Source organism: Alosa sapidissima, chromosome 5, assembly GCF_018492685.1.
Source record: "Alosa sapidissima isolate fAloSap1 chromosome 5, fAloSap1.pri, whole genome shotgun sequence".
In the NCBI taxonomy this organism is placed as follows: Eukaryota; Metazoa; Chordata; class Actinopteri; order Clupeiformes; family Clupeidae; genus Alosa; species Alosa sapidissima.
In genome coordinates, this window is record NC_055961.1 from 24899605 (window position 1) to 24911590 (window position 11986).

At 42.1% G+C, this 11986-nt stretch overlaps 1 protein-coding gene and 1 long non-coding RNA gene across 3 annotated transcripts; one reads left to right on the forward strand and one right to left on the reverse strand.

Annotated features, from left to right (window-relative positions):
* Window positions 1–37: 37 nt before the first annotated feature.
* Window positions 38–9870, reverse strand: rin1a (Ras and Rab interactor 1a). 2 transcript variants are annotated; one of them, XR_006032022.1, is made up of 12 exons: window positions 9627–9870; window positions 5807–5995; window positions 5409–5523; window positions 5205–5277; window positions 4838–4929; window positions 3897–4462; window positions 2847–3378; window positions 2239–2547; window positions 1989–2120; window positions 1743–1903; window positions 1176–1545; window positions 38–885 (listed from the first exon to the last, which is right to left on the reverse strand). XR_006032022.1 is itself a non-coding variant. In XM_042093332.1 (11 exons), exons 2-11 carry the CDS (start codon window positions 5993–5995, stop codon window positions 1234–1236), a joined length of 2481 nt encoding a protein of 826 aa, XP_041949266.1. In that variant the 5' UTR covers window positions 9627–9870; the 3' UTR covers window positions 38–1233. The 2 variants fall into 2 exon arrangements, 1 of the variants encoding a protein (XP_041949266.1); XM_042093332.1 differs by having other exon boundaries at window positions 38–1545.
* LOC121709737 lies at window positions 6820–11985 on the forward strand. The gene is made up of 3 exons (XR_006032027.1): window positions 6820–6880; window positions 11590–11710; window positions 11913–11985. It is a non-coding gene; the product is annotated as an uncharacterized LOC121709737 (long non-coding RNA).
* Window position 11986: the final 1 nt, after the last annotated feature.

Here is an 11986-nt window from a genome sequence, read left to right on the forward strand (position 1 = left end):
TGTATGCATATGACATAACGTTATTGGCACGGACATATATAGAGCTGAATATTTATTTCACAGAAAAAGAACAAGACAACAACCTGCCAACAACATTGGTGAGAACTCGGCAAAAAATAACATATCAAGTTATTCCAAAAACAAAGAAAGAAGGAGGCAATCTCCAGGAAAAATCTCACAGGCTTAAAGTCTGCCAATTGCCAAGTGTTTCTGTGAGTCTCTGCAAGTGCCAGAAATATTTTAAGGTTAGTGAAGATAAAATCTGGCTTACTTTTCCTCGAGGATTGCAATAAACAGCCAACAGTCTCTGTCCACAGACATTTTCCCAGGGTTCAACAATCAGTAAAATTTGAAATCCAAGTCATTGGCTATAACTACACTAACTTGAGACAATATTGACATGTCCATGAAACAAATCTTCAGAATGTCCATAGTCCTTAAAATATAGTGGAATGATTTCATGAAACTGGCAAAGACTGCTGTCAGCTCCATCATAGAGAAGTGCTTGTTTTATGGTTCATGTGTACCTGCACATTCTAAAAACAAGGTCATCAACATTCATGATTTACAAGTTCTTGGCATTATCATAGTAGTATAATTGTGTGAAATGCTTTGGATGCATTAAAGTGATTTACAGTACATTTATATTCTCCACCTAAGGACAACAATGGGAGAGGTTTGTGGTTGCCAGAGTTTAAAATATCTGAACCAACATCGTATGAAGTAAACTCAAACGTAGCTGCAGTTATTTAAATGCAAGAAAACTCTGTTTTGCTTCCATCAGGTTACAGCTGGGTTTTTAAAGGAAATCCAGCGCCTTGTTTGTGCTGGTTTTGACTGCAGTCCTCTGGAAATTAAACCGGTTTTTCCCACATGCAGTCATGTCTGGTCCCATGAATGGAGAAGAGTATGAAATAAATATGGCTCATGTTTCCATTTATACATATTATACAGTCATGCCAGAAGATGGATTTTAAATATACCATTGTATTGTTATATTCAACATTTTATGACTATTATTTACAGTTGTTTTCCACCACTAATCATCTTTTAAAACACTTTATGCAATAACCAGTATTTATCCTAAATGAACATGGATGCCCCCTCATCTGAATCAATGCAAATAAGAGCAATCAAATATATAAGTGCATGGAACACAGCTACCAAACACGTACCAATGTATAACTGAATTCACCATCAATGGATAAAACTTGGGTGTATTTTTTGCCAGAATTACACTGACTCCACTAGGTCCACAGCACCCCCTCTGGTCAGTTTGCGTGACCTTGCCTCAGGGTTCTGGAGCTGGTAAATAAGGGGAGACCTACTGCCACTCAAGGCCAAGAAGTCATCAATTTTAGAGTCAGGGGGAAGAGACTCAGGCTCCCCATCTTTTCTCCAGAAGAGACTGTAGTCGTCTGGCTCACTGATGCCAAACTTGGCAGCACAGACTTGGGCCAAGACCTCCACGTTTACCCCTTTCTTCCACTGGAGGGTCTTCACCAAGCTACTCTCCTCATTCTGGAAGAGTACTTTCACAAACCTCTGCAACACAGAAAAAGACAGATGGGTGTCTCTGGAAGTGCCTCCCATCCTTGAGCCCCTGCCATGGTAACCATGGAGAGCGAGTGTGATCATCTCTCTATCATGTAACTAAGGTAGCACCCCTTCTCTAGCAAAAAAAAACGTAAAATGAGTGCAATCACTCAATGTTGCGCAACCCACTTAATGTGAAGTCTAACCTGCTGAAGATTTTTCCCTCTTTTGGAGTCGTTGCTGCGGCGGTGACTCCACTCTTTGAGTGACTCTCTGGCCTCTCGAGTCAGCCCACTGGCAGGAGGAGTCGTCAGCTCGCTCTGGATGAGGCATAAGCTGGCATAAACGCTGGTCAGATAGTACCCACCTTCAAGACAAAAGGCATTAGGTGAATGAGTGTGTGTGTGTTGGGGGTGGGCTCTCATGAAGTTTCTTCACAGATGAACACATACCTTCTCCAGTGAGCCATGGAGTGTCAAGCAGTTCCATCATGTACTCTACTTCTATCAGAAGCTCTGGTAGGTTACACTGTACAATCACATAGGAGAGAGCTGGCAGGAAGTCATCTGCACCAAACTCCTTCCCTAAAGAAGCATCATACACAACACATTTACATAAACATTCAGGGCTATGAAATCATTATAATATAGTTGTAAGAGTTTTAAGAACTCCATCAGACCACATGTTTTTGGGAACACTTACGTTTGTCTTTGTTCATGGCCTTGTAGATGAGTTTGCACACTTGTAGCAGAAGGAGCACTTTGTCAATGGGAGAGTAGGCGCGCTGTAGCATGATTAGCTTCTGCCGTACCTGCTCTATGCCCTGGGCATCTGGCACGTTGACCTGCACCCCGAAAAGCTCCAGAGGCGAGTTCTTCTTCGCCCTTTTGAGGCTCTCAGCCAGGCGCTGGGAGGAGCCATCTCTGTCGTGAAGTGCACGGAGGGCTCCGTCAATCTGTCCCTTCAGTGGTTTCAACACAGAGCGGAACATGGCCTTCTCCAGAGCCTGATCTGTGGGTGAAGGGTAGGCCACAAGAAAAAAATGACGCAACCTCATCACAATCTAACTTCTGTGCAGAGTCAACAAACAGCTGACAGTTACAGCACCACTGCTACTTCAACTATCCTGTCATCTCACACAATTTCACTTCCGCAAAATGTGTTTTTGTGCAGGAGAAAGTGGAAACCTACTTATGTTACCAACTACTACATCTACTGCTACCTACTGAATGAACAGGCACTGGCACACACATTAACTCAAGGGAAACAATCCCCTCACCACATTAGTCTCCATTTTCTGCCGACAGTACCTTTTTCATCCTCTGGCAGCAAGGTCTCAATGGGGGGCTCCAGTTCCCCGCAGTCCTGGAGGAATACCTTGGCCTGAGAGAGGAAATGGCGGATGCCCTGCAGCATCTCCACGGCCGAGGTCACCTTAGGCAACTTGAGGCTCTCACGCTGCTGACGCAGGAAGTCCTGCACGAGGCCGCCGAAGGCCAGGCGCCGGTCGCGCGACAGCTCCTCCACCATGCGGCCCACGCGCTTCTCCGGCATGAAGAAGGAGACGAAGGCGGCGCTCATCTTGCGCAGGGCGGAGACGGGCTGGGGATGGGGCTGCGCAGTAGGGCTGGGGAGGGGGGCGGCCGGTGCGCTGGTGCCCCTGTGGAGAGGCGGCCGCTCGGCCTCCTCGGCCTCGTCCAGGCTGCTGAGGGAGCTGCTGCTCTCCAGCTCGCTAAGGGACGGAGCACACCTCTGCTCCAGCACCAGCCCTGCATCTTCACTCAACTCTTCATCCTCTTCCTCCTCATCCTCCTCTTCCTCCTCCCTTCTCTGATCACAGCTCTGTGCACATATAGAACTCAGGTTAGAACATTTAAAAAGAACAACTACATATAATACCTTATGCATGTCAAATACCACATTCAAAAGACATTAGTTTGTGACTGGTGGTATTTCTCTGATTGCAGTTGGCATTTCAGCAGAAACCTTTGAACACTCGCTATCGCCATCTAACTGAGAACATAAATCATGTCCCATGCTTCATAAGAGCCCTGAAACTGTTAAAAAAATCCTGCATGGCTTGTCCATTGTAAATGTTTCAATAAGTGGGACACGACAGGTGCTAATTACTGCTCTGTTAATCATGCATTCAGATGGGCAACAGAACTCATCAGGTGGGAGGACAACATAACCATTCAGATGGTTACAGATAATATTCACATTTAAGCTCACACTCATATTCATATTCAAAAGTCCGATGCTTGAGCATTGCTTAGAACTAGAAACATAAAAAGAATGTATATCTTTTTTGAAAACAGCTTCTAGTGTCATGTGATTAAACAGTATGTCAGCTGTCATACCCGTAGCAGAGCTTTTGGCATTTGATAGTCGTCCTCCTCTGCTGTTGGCGAGAGAGTGGGTGACACCAGAGCTCTCGTTTTCTTGGGTAGCAGCAAGCTGGGTGCCCGGTAGTCTGAGACCTCCTCTGGCGCTGCCGCGGTCTCCTTTGGTCTGTCTTTGGCCTCGTCCACCACGGCGGCCTTCTGCCGCGCGCCTTTGCCTTTCTTGGCTTTGGCCAGCAGCGGTGGCGGCGGCGGCGGGGCGACGGGAGGCGAGAGCAGACTGGAGTTCTCGGTGGACACGCGCACTTTGATGCTGCGCTTGAAGCGGTTGCGCCGGTGCAGGGCCGGCTCGTCCTGCAGGAAGAGGGGGTTGATGAAGCACAGGGCTCCCTGGCCCGTGCCGATGTCCAGCTCTCGGGGGCTCCGCGTGCGGATGGGACAGAACTGCTCGAACAGGGTGGGGTTCTCTATGGGCGTGATGCAGTCCTCGGGCTTGAGAGCTGGGGGCGGTGGGGCTAGGACCTCAGCAGTGGGCAGAGGACCATTACGAGGCCCCCTGAAGTTCAGCTGTGAGCTCCAGAACTCTATAAGTAATGTGGATTAATGAGCTACAAAAATGTCCGGCTTGCACTGCTCACATTCAACATTGCCACATGTGGTTTCGCACTTAACAGGAAATCTTGTGCTTATACACTTCACATGGATCTAAATCCGAATCAGACTTAATTGGGAGTAGTTATTTGTTGAGCAATTAACAAAACATCTTTTTGCGCATGGCCTACAACCATGTAACAGCTCTGAACAAGTTTACCTTTATTTAACAACTGGTCAACACACACCTTCTGATGGTATTAGGTCAAATATGAATATTATATTATCACTAAAGTATGTTAGGCATGTTTTTACATTTGAATATCATTATCAGCAGTTGGTGAAGTAGCTGTTGCCTTCATACGTACCTACACCCATGTGGGAGATTGACTCAAGTTGCTTGTGTGATGAGGCTCTCGCTATGGCCTCTGGCAGTTCAAGAGTAAATGGCAGGACATCCCTAAAACAAACATTTCTCACAGTTACAAACCTGAAAAGAATTTGGGATCTACCAGGGGAAATCCTCATATTAGTCAGAAAAAAGGGGGTTCGACTAAAATGAGTGGAATGAGGGTTTATAATGCAATGTAGGTCCAATGTTATTACATAGAAGTTACTATCTCAAACCCTGCACACTAACCATCTTTTCACGGGCCCTATGTATGAAAAACACCTGGTCACAGACAATAAATGCAATAGTACCTATGGCTACATAAACAAAGAGCACTATCGTACCGACTGACGCAGTAGAAGGCAATGAGACGGCAGAGATCAGGGAAGCGTATGGCTGAGCTGTCCAGGGAGAAAGCTGTGGAAGGGCAAACAGGAGGCATGAACTCTGGCATGTAACATCAGCATCTCAAAATGAGTATGAATAACAAAGCAATAAACATCTTTCTTTTATGTGTCCACTCTTTGATGGAATTGAATGGAACTCACTGGAGTCCACTTCACGAATCACAAACTGTTTCACAAAGGAGGGCACACTGTCATCGGCCAGCCGGACACAGAGCACCTTCTTCTGGGATGTGCTGGACTTGCGAACCAGGAATGTCTGTAAGTGTCATTTACACAAAGCTACATTTATGTCATTACAACAATGGTACAACTATTTTATTCCCTGAATACAAAGGAAAAGCATCACTATTGACACCATTGAAGACTGCACCACTGTTTGACATTAACATTATCTCTGTTTAAAGATCATTCATTTCTAACCATGCTAATGCTACTTCCTATTCAAACATATGTTTTGATAGAACAAGACCTCTAAGTGTGCTAAAACGTTTGAACAGTAGTGGAGAGAATATTGAGTAAAGCACATAAGCGTGGCTCACCCCGGGAGGCTCCCGTTGCAGGACGTGAAGGGCAGTGGCAGAGTTGATGGACAGCTGTAGCCACACAGGGTGTGTGAGCAGCAGACGGTCCAGCACACTGATGCTCTTCAGGGACCCCCTCTGAGGACACACCTGCCTCTCCCCCACCGGCTGGGCCTCAGGGTAGTCATACACGGGGTCAGTCTGCATCTGGGGTGAACACATACTCACTCACTTCAGTCGCCAACGCTAACTAACATTTGGCCTTTTGCCGACAGGATAGTTGAGAGTGACAGGAAGCGAGAGAGAGAGAGAGAGAGAGAGAGAGAGAGAGAGAGAGAGAGAGAGAGAGAGAGAGAGATGGGATGGGATCAGGAAAGGGCTTTTGCCTTAATGTAGACAGGAGAGTTGAGATAGTTGAGAGTGACAGACAGCAAATGTGTGACAGAGAGAGAGAAGGGGTGGGGTGGGATTAGGAAATGACCAATGGGTCAGAATCGAATCTGGTCCCCTGCGGGCACTTACACAACAACTGCCCCAGTTACGCCTCATTGATGACAAACATTTACCATAGGCCAATTTCAAAACTCTAACAAAAATGAAGCTCTTAAGTTTGGTTGATATGACCAAATTCTTTCAAAGAATTTCTTCAGTTCTTGTATTTTCTCTGAGTCATAAATGTCTCCTCCATTCAGTTATTTATTTTTAAGACTCACTCATCCAGCAGAATGTATCTCTTGCTTCCGATTGCTTTTCCTGGCGTTGGGAAACTTCCCCTCTACTTCTTTTTCTCCCCCATCTTCGACCATGTGAGTGTTATTTGTCATTTTCTGAGTAATACTTTACAGTGACTGTTAAGTCTTATTTTCCACCATCCATTCATTCAGTAGTTCTGGGGTTACCACACCAAATACACATCCTATGTTTCCCAACAGCATGACAACATGGGCTTAGTGAGTCAAAAATAGAATGTCATAGTTGACACAAACTCAAAGTAAACTTGACTTGAAAACCATTTTCTTTCTTTCTTTTAGCATATCCTGCAGAAAATTCATTCTTCTAACTGAACAGTTCAAATGAGCATTGGATTAAATGGTAGGCCTGAACACCCACATCTTTCCTCTCTGGGCATTGGGGGTGTTGGCATGGAATCCGAATCAAACCCACAGCAGTCAAAAGTCATGCTTCCATGTGCATACAAACCCTGTTTTAATATGTTATGGGTGCTCTGTTTTGTAAACTGACTTTTTGACGTTTGACTTTCAGATAATATTAGAACCAAATATAGATGCAAATAAATTAAATAATGTCAACATTTCCCTCTGTCTCTGTCAAGAATGAGATATGAAAGAAATGCATGATTGTGAAGTATAAAATTTGCATATTGACCATTACCTCTTATTATCTTTAAGTTGGGTGGCAGAAGATCATGTGTGGGCTGCCATGGATTGTTCTGCAGCAGCAGATGGCTGCTATGGCAACTAAAGCCCACACATTCTGCTGGGCTTTCCAGCCTACTGGCAACCCAGCCTCCAGGGTCCCAGTGTTTCAGGAAGGCCTTTACAACAGTAGCCTACCTCGAAACTTCCCTTATGGTGTTTAATTATACTTTACAACATGTTACTGGTAGTTTGCGTCTCGAAAAACCCTGCAGCACACCAAAAGAAAAAGCCAACTATAATGACTATATTCAGCTTTGGCTAAAAATGTAATTATGGTGTTCAAACAGACAGTCCAATCTGTCTTGTATTAGGCTACATAGAAATGGCAGGCTGTTCCTTTCACACTTACATGAATGCCTGGATAAAAAATGGTGCTTTGGGGATACTAGGATAATGAAGTTCAGTTCAGATTTTCAAGACTTGATATTTCATAAACTGTTGCTTATATCCTTGAAGAGCAATGATATGGATACAGTATCAGACAGGGGAGACTTTGAACAGAATTTAGATTTTAAAAAGCGAGGATTATGCAATATGCACCAGGCTGACCAAGGAGTAGTGGCGACTGATGAGCTAGGTCCAGCACTGATGTGGACTATGCTGCATTACATCTTCTAATACCAGCTAGGACTGTAACAGGAACCGAAAAGAACCATTCTTTTTTTTTACCATAGCAGCTTTTTTAATGATAAAGCTTTTAACTATCTGCATATGTCTTCAAATTGACTGCCATGAATCCCACTGCTCATAAAAAGTCAACTACAAACAAAATAACAGACATCAAAGGCAGTGCAACAGCTAATGTTGTCCGTGAGTTTGCAAGTAGCTGTTCACATTTGTCATTTCATTGGTATTTAAAGGAATAAGTGATGACAACCTGAAATTCACATAATTACATTTAATTTACCTGTCACTTTTCTCCAAAGTGAGGAATGACATTCAATCTTGCAAAAAGAGACCTTAATATAACATTACAAACAGCACAAGATGATGAGTATGCAGAACAGAGGATGAGAGTGGAGAGGTTTCAGAGCCCAGCATAAGAGTTGTCGAAGGAGATAGTAGTTGAAGGAAGTGCATGGTAAGTGCAGGTTAGTTACGCTGGTTTTGTGTTAGAAAAGGAGGTATGTGTCGGAAGAGTTGGGTCTTCAAGAGGACCCCCTGCTCTGGTAGCCATTGGTAGTCTGTTCCACAGTTTTAATAAAACTTGAATTTCAAGGGAAGGGTAATTAAAAAAAAAAGTACTGGAACAACAATTGTTTCAAGCTATGTTGTACCAGTCATTATAAGCTTAGACTCTAGACTTAATTAGGAAAATCACAGTATGCAGCCTGTAGTTACTGGTAAAACAGAGGAGTGGCTTGCACAGTACAAAGACTATTGGACAGCCCAGAACACAGAAGTAGGCAGGGGTTGGGCAGATGTGAAACCACTTGGGTTTCCACATGAACTTGGCAAGTCCAGGCTTGGTGAACGGAAAGGTTTAAGTATGCTCTTTGAGCCCAGAGCTATTTTCTGCATTGCTGATTACACAGCAAGCTTAAAGACAAAAGTAGTTGTGTGGTTTCAACAGCATGGTTGAATCATAAAATAAATCAACTGTTTAGAGATAGAGATAGAGTAGGTAGGAAAATATTTTCATATATGTTGTAGCCTATATCCTAAGAAATCCTATCCTTTTAATGAAACAATTAGCCTATTGTAACACATCCTCTAACCTACATGCATTAATTGCATAGTTTATACATCCCGAATCACAAGAAATAATCAATTTGGGATAAGTCTGTGAATAAGTCGATATCAAAGAGTCATTTACGCTGTGGCTACAACATGTTAACAACACATAATCAGGGGCTCTAGTGAAAAAATGGCACGTCTCGATGGTTCTTAAATTAAATGTTTTAAAACTAATGGATAATATAGTAGCATATATCTTACACCAATTTAGTTAAATAGTGTCACACTCATGATGTCAGCTTGTTGAATTAAACTTTGAATACAGCCTAGGCTGTATCTATTCTGGCAACGTCAGATATTGTATTAGGCGTAGGCTATCCAGTTTATTTAACTGGCCTGTCCATTTATCACAAGGGAAACACTGTGTTGAGGTGATTTTTCTTTCGTCATAAATTGCTCGCTTGAAAAATTCATGTCCTGCAGGTATAGGTGAGGAGCCTATATTTAGTCTTTACCCTGGTGTCAGCCCGGCTGACATGAGGCTAGGCTACTTAACCTAACCTTCTGTTCCGTCTCCAACTTCCTTGATGGGAATCCATGCAAGGTTTTCCCAAAACAACTTGGGAGACATGTTTCACATTCAAGAATAACAATCCAAAGCTGGCACAAAACAAGCTGCAGTGTATCCAAAACATAACTAAACCAAAGGTGTGTTTTCTTACCTTTCTGATAATCAGTCTTTATAGGTCGTTAAAAGTGCCGAAAGTTCTCCAGATGCCGTCGGATCCATAGGACTACAGGCTAAATTATGACCAATACTAGTACTAGTGAGTACATTTTTGTTCTTATTTTAATGAACATGCCTTCCGCGAAACTTCACGCGATTTTGATTGTATCATGGCTCAGTCTCGTCTTCCCGTGGGTATTGTGGTTAAACACGCTCATCGCTTTCGGTGGAGCGTTGGAATTACGGACGCGCATGCGTGTATTTCTGTTGACATTGACAATTTGACACGTCTGTGAAAAAATCTAGCCTACTACTGGCCTACTCATGTAATACATAAAAGCTTTTAAGATAATCTAATGAATGGCATATTCCTTTACAGAACAACATAAATCAATCATCTAGTCAGTTTAAGACTTTTTTGGATCAAGGTTTAGGCTTATTCATTGCAACAATTCCAGGACAGATGCCTGCATTTCTATGTCCCATAAGACATGGAATAGTTTATTTCAAGGACCATGGAAGGTAGGCTACAGGAACATGAAGGGATTAGCCGATTGACTTGAGTTTGTAGCCTAATAACAATAAACTTACACAGTAGAGAGACAGGCCTATTCAAATAATTCCCTGTTTACATCTCTCAGTTGACAGAGAGTGTACATTTCCCATAATTTAAAGTTAGTGTAATTTACCAGGCCTTTTACATAATTTAAAAAGTAGGCCTAATAACTTCCAAAAGCATTTGGGAGTGTTGGTTAAAAATAATACACTATCTGACCAACATAGAAATTCCTGCATGCAGCATGAAGTTGGACAGAGATAGGCTGATAGCCTGTAGCACTGGAGAAGTTGGGCAAGGCATATGAGATTACACATTTTTCTCAAAGAGATTTATGATGTGTCTGATTTCTAAACTCTTCACCATCTTCAATAGCATTACTTACTTGCATTTCCTGAAGAGAATGGGTCTACAAGCAATTGCAAGGCAAATAAGTTGCAAAAACAACATTTAAAGTTAAAAAAGTTGCTCAGAACATGCTCAGAGAATCAGACATTAATTTATTTACCAAAACTATTTTCCTTTGTATGACATGAAAAAGGGATTGCTGACTGTCACTGAGATATATAATTAAGCAATGTAACATCTGTGATTAGGAATAATCCAGTGGTTGTGATTGGGATGTATCTGTTCAATTTAAAACAATAAAAATGTATAAATTATTAGATTAGATTATTAGAAAGATTATTAACCTATAATATACCATACGTATAAATTGATTGACTGATTGATTGAGTGGTTGATAGAAGAGAAACAAAAACAGCCACCATAAAGGCATGCAAATACAGTATGGCCAACGCATAATTACTAAGTAAAACACAATGAGGTAGTATTGCAATTCATTAAAGAGAGTAAGACAGAGAGTGAGAGTGTGAGAGTTTGTAAAGACAAATGGGAGGAGATATAAATAGATAGGCTTCATATGAGTGAGTAAAAGACAGATAAAGACAAAGAAATGAAAGACATTGATAAATTAGAAGATAGAAAGAAATAGACAGACAGAGAGAAGATCTGATGAGATAGAGAGAAATGTGGAAACGGTCATAGGCCAATGGATGGCTTTAAGTCACCTTTCTACCTTCTTACATACCCGTAACATTCCACCCTACATTTGGTCATTTTTGCTAAATGTTTTATGAAGTGTAGAAACATTTAGAAAAGAGAGAAATTAAGCTGAATTATTCTATTAGAAAAATGAGAATAATAACAAGCCTGGGAAGAACAGCGCATGTCTTCCAAGCCCTGTAATAAGGAAAGCCTCAGAGAAGGCTCACAGAATAGCATTTTTCTACATAAGCACGGTAACAAATAATAGACTTGCTTAAATAAAGCATGCCGTGTTACCATTATGAGTGCAACTCATGCAAGTGATCTACATCTTAACCATATCTTTTGATTAAAGGTGCTCATCTTGTGCAGTCTTCGCCAAAATTCGGGATTCCTATAGTCATTGTCTGCTTGCCAAAGAGAGATTGTCCACTCCATGGGACTGTCAAAGAAAATGGAGGTTCTGTAATATAAAGGTGGTAAAACAAATGCATTTGCTAAGAACCATACACATAAAACATTAATATGTCAAAATAATGTATCAAATCAGCGATCATCCATTACTTGCATTACCCATGGCAAAGACATACCCAGTTGAGTAGATTAAAGTATGTTTTTAGAGCTTTTTATTCTGTAGATTCTCGTAAGACTTTTTCATGTTCTTTTTCATGACTGCAGACTCGGTTCCTTGGAAGGCTATGAAGTGAGTCAACGTTTGCATTCTGAAGAGACAATAAAATACAGAATCCTGA